This window comes from Ammodytes marinus, assembly GCF_949987685.1.
Source record: "Ammodytes marinus genome assembly, chromosome: 22".
Taxonomy (NCBI): Eukaryota; Metazoa; Chordata; class Actinopteri; order Uranoscopiformes; family Ammodytidae; genus Ammodytes; species Ammodytes marinus.
Genome location: NC_137226.1, coordinates 13,725,255 through 13,734,466, shown reverse-complemented (window position 1 = coordinate 13,734,466; position 9,212 = coordinate 13,725,255). Strand labels below are relative to the sequence as shown.

The following is a 9,212-nucleotide window of genomic DNA, read 5'->3' as shown; positions in this document are numbered from 1 at the left end:
ATTGCACTTATCTCAAATTGATCGAAAAAGTATCATGTAAACAAAGCTGTGTTGCTTTTCTATCTGTACAATTGTACACAGTAATATCTATCGGTGCATTGTTCAACTTCCACTGTTGCCTCACTGCATGAGAAAGCAACTCCAATTCTGGCAATGTTGTCACACCCCTGACGTTTTCTATAACATCCTACTCTCCTCTCCTATTTTCTCACTCTGTTTTGTAGGCGACGCTGCCAAAGCAGGCCTCCGCAATGGCATCAGCCAAGCCAAGGACCTGCTGCCCCAGTCGGAGGAGAAGATGGAGGAGCGGGGCCAGTGGGGAAACAAGATGGAGTTCATCCTGTCTGTGGCCGGCTCCATCATCGGCCTGGGCAACATGTGGCGCTTCCCTTACCTCTGCTACAAGAACGGAGGGGGTGAGTTCATTCATAAATCAGCAATGACAGGTGGTGCCAAACCGGTAAAAGCAAGCACCGCGTGGAATTAAAGAATCCATTACAATAAAGCAATGCAGTATTGTTTTTTAAATTGGATGAGTGATGACATGAAGTGGGGATTTAAATCAGAGTAGATCCATGCAAAGACATTAGGGGAACATCTGGGTGAAATGCAACCTCAGACTCACTGGATCTGGGTGAGAGAAATGAGGCCAGATGTATCTGAGGACCCACAGTGTTGTGTTGTGTTGTGTTGTGTTGTGTTGTGTTGTGTTGTGTTGTGTTGTGTTGTCTTGTTTTGCTTTGGGCATGCTTGTGTGGCTTCTAAATTGGACGCCCCTCTCTGGCCCTCTATGGGGCGGCTATAGAGGGTCAGGGTTCAGGGCTAAGCGGGGTCAGACAGCTGTTGTTGCTCCTCGCTCACAGCGGCTGTCCATGCAGACAAGCGGAAATCTGAGTGCGCCCAATATTCTTTCGGCCACCCGGCGACAAATCAACACAAAAGGCCAATTGAGAGTGGCAGTGGCTCTAGTCAGAATGTCTTCTTGCGGTGCTTCATGGCCTCATCAAGAGTTATGAAACAACTTCAGCCCACGTCTTCTTTCATACAATCAAATTATACATTTTTGTGCATGAAATGCAATGCCATCGCACAGCGCGTCTACTTTGCGTGGTTTACTTTTCCGTGATTGTTCCAACCCGGTTAATTTGGCTGAAATCTAGAATTATTTAAAACCATTTTGTTGCAGAAGAATTGAAGCACATTAAGTTAAAGATGGGAAAAAACTATTATGTAATAAGTAATAGTTAATGAGTAGCCTAATAGGTAATCTGAGGAAGGAAGTGAGGGGTGAATGTAGGGGAGGGAGAGCTTAAAAATAATTTACTTTCTTCATGAATCATCATTATGTAGAAGATGCATCTTCAGTTGTTGGAACAATGACTTAAAAATCAAGATTGACAGTTTCCTTAGGTTTTACATCTTTCTTCAGAATATTCTGCACAAAGGGAAAACCACATGGGTTTTGGAAACCTCTGTCCAAATTTGAGCTATAAGTCTGTATTTGTATCTGTGTATTTGGGTTTTGAACTAAAACCTCCGCTCCTGTTGCATTGCATTTCCTGGGTCCATTTTTGTTGTTGTGGAAGTCTGAAAGCTGGAAGCAGCACGGACGACACAAATGAACAAATTAGAGCGGCCCCTACTGAATACACAGTTAAATATTTCAAAATATCCCAATATGCATCATATCGTGATTCCCATCGTATCGTCAGATCCTTGCTAATACCCAACCCCTATAATTAATGTATTTCTCCGTCTATGGATTGAGGACTAATGTTTTCCTGCTTGCTTGACCACTAATGCATGCTTGGACACAAGCCTAAAATGGAAACAAAATGGGCATATACTACTTTACTGAAGATGCTCAACCATTCTCTCTGCTTTCTCCTCTCAGGTGCTTTCCTCATCCCTTACATGATCTTCCTGTTCACCTGTGGCGTTCCCGTCTTCTTTTTGGAGACGGCCCTTGGCCAGTACACCAGCGAGGGAGGGGTCACCTGCTGGAGGAAAATCAGTCCCTTGTTCGAAGGTAGATAGGATATGTATCACCTTAGGATCAAAGCCATTATGGAACACTGGCAAAGCTTGAAAGACTTGCCAAAAGTTATGAAAGCAACACTAACTACTTTTATTGATTGTTGGTGATACTAACGACATGCATTGTATACTTAAAAATTCTTCTTTTTGCAGGTGTAGGCTACGGCACACAGGTGATAGTGACTCTGTTAAACTTTTACTACATTGTCGTTCTGGCCTGGGGGATTTTCTACCTTGGTTTCTCCCTCTCCTGGGACCTGCCTTGGTCGTCGTGCAATAACACGTGGAACACAGGTAAGAAGTATATTCGGAAACACTCGAGAAGTCCCTCTAATGATTTTGAAACGTTTTGAGAAAGCTTTCTATTTCTTTCATTCCACAGAAAACTGTGTGGAGTTTATGCGGAGGAACGACTCAATCAACGTAACAATGAACCCAAACGGCACCTCTCCAGTCATTGAGTTCTGGGAGTGAGTTTTTTTTCCCATTGTGGAGAAAAGTGGCTGTTGTGTGTGAAAAGGTATACAATGATGTCTTACATCCTTGTGTTTCTTCCCTGCAGGAGAAGAGCACTGAGGATTTCCCCAGGCATCGACCAAATGGGCTCTTTGAACTGGGACCTGGCCCTGTGTCTGTTTATTGCCTGGGTCATGTGCTATTTCTGCATATGGAAGGGGGTGAAATCCACTGGAAAGGTGGGTTAAGAGACGACCAAGGGATCTTATCTGCACTGTGTGAGAGCAGAAAAGAAAATACAAGGAGACCCTTTTTAAAATAAATCAATTGATGTTGTTTATATGTGTCTACATAGGTGGTCTACTTCACTGCCACTTTCCCCTATCTGATGCTGATTGTGATGTTGATCAGAGGGCTCACCCTGCCTGGTGCTTCGATCGGCATAAAATACTACCTTACCCCTGACCTGGGACGACTGGCGGATCCCCAGGTACCACATTGTCGCACAAACGCCTCAAATATAACTAGAACTACCGGCGAGGCATAAAATTGCAGTGGAAGGACAGTGGTGGTCCTAAGAAGCTAAAGTATGGTACTAGGTCACTGCAACCTGACAATATGTAAAGTCAAAGTGACTTTTGACGTTTGACAGCCACAATCTAATCAGTTCACCCTCAGGTCCAAGTGTAAATTTGTTTAACCAAGTGTAAACATTTTACAAAAATCCCTCAAAGCGTTCTTGAGATCTTGTGTTCATGAGGCATAAGGTCTTAATGCATTCTTAAAATATTTTACTCACTGGATTTGAAGTCACAGTGACCTTGACCTTTGACTTCCACAATGCAGTGCAGTTTATCCCCGGATCGAAACTTGAGTTTTATGCCAAATCTGATGAAAATCCCCCAAAGCGTTCTTGAGATATTGCATTCATATTGCGTACACAATACCCAAGGTCGCAGTGACCTTGAACATTGACCTCCAAAATCCAATATCTAATCCCTCAAAGGGTTCATGAGATATCACCTTCACAAGAATGGCTCATACAGACGGATGGATGGACAGACATACATACATACATACATACATACAGACAGACAGACAGACGTACGTCCATCCGGATAATCCGGCATACAGCTATCTCCGGCACTGAGGCGTAAAAACACAAACATTACAAATGAGGGTCCTCTGGAAGATTTAAGCGACCAACTCCCCATGGATGTAGGTATCCCATGGTTCTCTGCTGGGCAGCCCTAGTTTCTGCTGGGTGCATCTGCTCTCCATTAATGAGGACAGGGACCCCAGGGGCCCCGACACCACTGGGACTGTAAACACCAGTCAGCTAACTAGGCTTTCCTTTCAAATGGCTCTGCTTTTGCATTTTTAAAGTCTATCGGACATCGGATTGTGCTATTCATGACAGATCCTGTACTCTCACCACATGTCGAAGCTTGGCTTGTCAATCAGTATTGAGAAAAACAACCAATGATCAACTTTTAACCGTTCACCGTCAGTCAATAATTGAGCATGCAAACACATGCACATGTGAATTCCTCTGGAGTGTGTAAACACTGCGTGGCCCCTTTTTGTATAAAGTGAGGGTTTTGTACAGTTTATACACCAACCCACTCATCATTCACTTATTTCTTATTTTGTTGCAAGGTGTGGATGGATGCTGGCACCCAGATCTTCTTCTCCTATGCCATCTGTTTGGGCTCGCTGACTGCACTGGGAAGCTACAACAAGTACAACAACAACTGCTACAAGTATGTGAGAAGAAAGAAAATCTATACCCTGACTTCGAATAAATCTTTGCCATCTTAAAAACATCCAGCACCTCCTCAGGTGTGATTAATGTGATCATGCATTTGTGGATGTGAAGCTGAATGATGTCCCCATGTTTGTTCTTCATGTCTGTTTGCAGAGATTGTCTGTCGTTGTGCTTTCTGAACAGCGCAACTAGTTTTGTGGCAGGCTTTGCCATCTTCTCCATCCTAGGTTTCATGTCGTATGAGGAAAACGTTCCAATCTCAGAAGTGGCAGAATCTGGTGAGGCCTGCTCTGCCTACATGAGCTTGCTTAGAGCAAAAGGAATAGCAATTTAACTTCAAAAGGATCTGTTTAAATACAAGTATATACCCTCTGGCCAGAGTTTGTTTGATCGGTTTATGTATTTCTATTCATCTCTATAGGTCCTGGCCTGGCCTTCATAGCTTACCCCCGCGCTGTGACCATGATGCCATTTGCTCCTTTGTGGGCCGCCCTTTTCTTCATCATGATTGTTTTCCTGGGGCTTGACAGCCAGGTAGAGTCACTTACTACCTCAAGTTGATTAACACACACACACACACACACACACGGTTCTCCATGATGACGCAGATGCCTGATCAAATTCTGGTTTGACTTGAAAGGTCATCTATTATGCAAAATGCAATTTTTCAAGTTTTTTCAACATTTATATGGTTCCCCGGTGTAACTAGGCGTGACAAAGTATGAGTAAAGACAACCATCTCTCTTTTTCTCCAACTCCACCTTCCTGAAAACCTGTGTTCAAAAACCCCAGTCAGATTTCTTTCTCCTTAAACCACAATCCCCCCCCCCCCCCGTTTACCAACCCAACTTAACACTACCTCATCACGTGATAGGCACACCCCCAGATACCCCTGAACCTTTTTTTTTGTAAGGAAGAGCTTAAAGAGACAGGCTCTAAAACAGAGCGTTTCAGACAGAGGCTGAAATTGTAATGGCACTGTGAGAAACATAAAGTTTTTATTTAATTATACACCATGAAAACAGTTTAGTAGAAGCCCAACTAACAATTTTGAACCTGAAAAATTTGCTTGATATGAGACCTTTAAAACTCGTATAGGGGAGAATGGGGTAATCTGAGCCACTTTTTACATTTGCTCCCCTCTAAGGGAGCTACTATGATTTATCACTCAAATTTACACATTTCCCATTAATTCAGGATGTTTCCTAGAATTGGGCATTAGCAGAATTTTTTCAAGACAAAGGTCAGTGAGAATATGATTGTTTTAAAAAAAGTTGTCATGTGGCTCACTTTACCCTAGCTGTGGGGTAAACTGATCCACTTACTTTTTCCACTCTGAAACTACCATAACAACACATATTGTAACAGTAAGAATCCTTAAAGATAGCCACACATTCCAGAACTAATGTCAAAATATGATGGGGTTTGGTCAATTAAGCAAAGCAAATTTTCTAAACACTTGAAAGTAACTCTGAACAGATTCCCCCGTTCTCCCCTACTTATTTTCAGTCTTAAGTTGATGTTTACTGAGCGTGCCTTTCCTTCTTTGTAGCTAACAGATTATCTTTCTCTGCTCACCCCCCTCCCCTCTCCCCCCCAGTTTGTCTGTGTAGAGAGCCTGGTGACAGCGATAGTGGACATGTACCCCTCTGTGTTCCGGCGCAAATACCGCAGGGAGCTCTTCCTGCTAGCCCTGAGCTTCTTCTCCTTCCTCATGGGCCTCATCATGCTGATGGAGGTAGGACTCACAATCCGGGAACACACACTCACTCACTGCATGATTTATTTTTAAATTACGATATTTTTTCTTTTTTTTTTACGGTTAGTGTCTTTAAATGTTGTTTTACCTATCTGTTTTTTTATACAGAAACATACACTAGCATCAGGTTTTTGCTGGGGAGGGGTTGATGGTTTTGATGCTTTGTTCTGCTGACATTAAACTATTACACAGTCCAACATAGTTGACATGGTTTCACCTCTGCACAGCTGGAAACATGAATGCTCTGCAGAGGTGTCATCAAGTCATCATTTTGTAAGTACGCTCAAGTCAGAGGTTTTATGCAGCGTGTCTTAGGTAAGTCTTAAGTGTAAGTCACACCTGAAGCCTCTAGGTTTGGCCTTCATAATTTTACCCATTTTGAATTTGTATATCTTAAATCTACTAGATGCCATGGATTATAAAAAAAAAATTATATAAGGGGGGTGTAGTGTTTAGAGCGAGTATTCCAACTAAGTAGCTAGTGTCTAGTAAATGTGCAGCACAAGCCAGTTATACTGTCGCAACAATACATGCATATAGACACCTGATGCTTCAGTTGACTCAGGATTTATTGAGTTGAATTGTTTTTTTCAAGACAAAAATATTACTAGCTCAATAATTTTTTTCCCCAGTTTACCTGTGTTTTGTGTGAGAGAATACATAGAATTAAATAGATTTTTTTTTCATTAGATGTGTTTTGTGGAGCAGGTTAATTAACCTTGTGTAATAATGACTCATTGCTTTTATATGTCTCTTTTTAGGGGGGCATGTATGTCTTCCAGCTCTTTGATTACTATGCAGCCAGTGGAATGTGTCTCCTCTTCATGGCCATCTTTGAGTCTGTCTGCATTGCTTGGGTCTATGGTAAGCTTTACAATAAACGTAAAAGCCTTTCATAGGTAGGTGATGATGGAGAAAATGTGTTTCCCAGTGCTTCTCTTTACTGATGTATCTTAATTGAGCATTTATTTAGCCTAATTACTGGCAGACATTCCTATTCAGCCATCATTTCTAAGGCAGCATAGTGAAAAATTGTGTTTACTGTGTTCTTCCAGGTGCAGATCGCTTTTATGATAACATTGAGGACATGATTGGCTACCGACCAGGACCTTACATCAAGTACTGTTGGTTGTTCATCACCCCAGCCACGTGCATTGTGAGTATCAACAAACAAACTGGAGCGGTACCGAGGCTTTCCAAAAAACATGACTGCAGCTGCTGGTCCATCCTTCTCCCCTCCGGCAGAAAATCCGTCTTCCACCAATAGTAATACTTCTGTTTTTCTTGTCTCTCCAGTCTACCTTTGCCTTCTCCCTCATCAAATACACTCCTCTCAAGTACAACAACCAGTATGTGTACCCATGGTGGGGCTATGGCATTGGCTGGCTGCTGGCTCTCTCCTCCATGCTCTGCATCCCGCTCTGGATGGTGTACAAGATCAGCACAACCCAGGGGACATTCAGAGAGGTAAGTGTTGATTCTTGGAGTGCTGCAATTACTTTTTTTCTTGAGATCTAGAGTAAGGTGGTAATTAGTGTGTTTGAAATGAATCTATTGAGGACTATTACAGTTTCAGTCCATTTATGAGATTATTATGAGATTATCCTTTAATGTCAAGCAGTGTGCTGGTTTTGGTGTTCGTCTTAAGGAAGGACACTGCAGGCAAAAACATCGTTTTTTCAAGCACTTACTTCATACTCGTATAAATAAAATAAAATAAAATGTATGTGTTTATTTTACTATACCTTGTCTGTTTCCCGTATGTATATTTTTCCAATACAATCATCGTTACCGGCCAGTATTACATTAGTTTCTTCAAAACTAGATTTGTTCATGTGTTGTTAACTGTCTGAAAATGCATGTTTCCTATATTTTTTGATTTATTAAATGAAAAAAGGCTGTATCCAAAATCTGTTTGATAATGGTATATATACGTATTTTCTGATTTGTTGCGCTATTCACCTGCAGCTTCTTACCTTAGATCACACCTGCTGAAGACTTTGTCCCCGAACCGTCTGAACCGGTCTTGACTTGAATGTACCCCTATTGTGGAATTCATTGCATAAAGATGGTCAAGACTGGAGCAATTAACATAGTTTTTTCCCCCCTCCTTTTTTCTACAGCGCATCCAGCTGCTCATCACACCCTCTGACACTTTACCCAAAACCAAGAGGGAGCAGGAGAGGCTGCTGGCCATCTTTGCCCCTGAGGGAGATGGCACCATGAATACAAATGGCTACTACCCGGTCTCAGAGAGAGACTCCAACCTATGAGGCCCCCATTGGTGATGCGTACATGAAAGACGTGTGGGTTTTTTCAGTTTCATCGGGTTGACTTTGCTGCACCATTGCCTCCGTCCCAAAGGTCACAACAGGGAGAGAGATACAATGAGGTGTCACGTCATCTACTTTAATATGCAACGGATATGGAGGGCTCAGGAGAAAATAGGCCTGCAGTGTGCTGGTGCATTTCAGGACTGGCAGTAATGTGATCAAAGAAGGATAGGCAAAATAAATTAAGTTGTTGGTCATTTATTGGATTACTTACATGTTTTAGAGCGGGACAAAGGCATTTGTTTCAGGGACAAAAGTCACTCCACTCTGAAATCTATCAATATGTTGGCATTTATTGTTCAGCTTGACATTCTACGGATGATGTAAATGAACATAATTAAAAGTCATAAGATTATTACAAGTTCAAAGGTTCCCCCAAGAACTTAAAAATAATTGCATTGTAAGGATGTTTTTTGTGAAAATTTAACACAAAGACGTCAGAGGTATAGAACAGGTTAAAACCATGTGTTATTGCTTAACAGTGTGCAACACAATAATTACTTTTTAAAGTATTTCTGGTGTATCTGACATCACTCCATGGCTACATAGCCATATTTGTATCATATATTGTATTATAATAAGTGATTTGGGAAATTACTCTTATTGGATTTATAAGAATTTAAATAAAATGCTATGTTTTACAAAAATGGACTGTGAGATGAAAATAATAATAATGTCAGTGAAAATTATGATATTGTATTGTAGCTTGCAGCAGCTGTAGGACTAACATTATATACTATATGCTATATAAAATGGCTTCATATTTTGTACTGTAACATAATATGACTGTACAAAGAATTACAAATTATGTGTGTGTGTTTTTAAATAAACATTCAAAATGTTAAGCTGTCTTGAACCA

The 9,212-nt window shown here is 41.4% G+C and overlaps 1 protein-coding gene across 1 annotated transcript; it reads left to right on the top strand.

The window, feature by feature from the left end:
• Positions 1-229: 229 nt before the first annotated feature.
• Positions 230-8,293, top strand: LOC307268283 (sodium- and chloride-dependent GABA transporter 2-like; the record flags this gene model as incomplete). The annotated part of the gene is made up of 14 exons (XM_080050850.1): positions 230-416; positions 1,895-2,029; positions 2,191-2,331; positions 2,420-2,507; positions 2,600-2,732; positions 2,849-2,983; positions 4,153-4,256; positions 4,415-4,539; positions 4,683-4,795; positions 5,862-5,999; positions 6,782-6,884; positions 7,076-7,176; positions 7,317-7,487; positions 8,144-8,293. Exons 1-14 carry the CDS (start codon positions 299-301, stop codon positions 8,291-8,293), a joined length of 1,755 nt encoding a protein of 584 aa, XP_079906976.1. The 5' UTR covers positions 230-298.
• Positions 8,294-9,212: the final 919 nt, after the last annotated feature.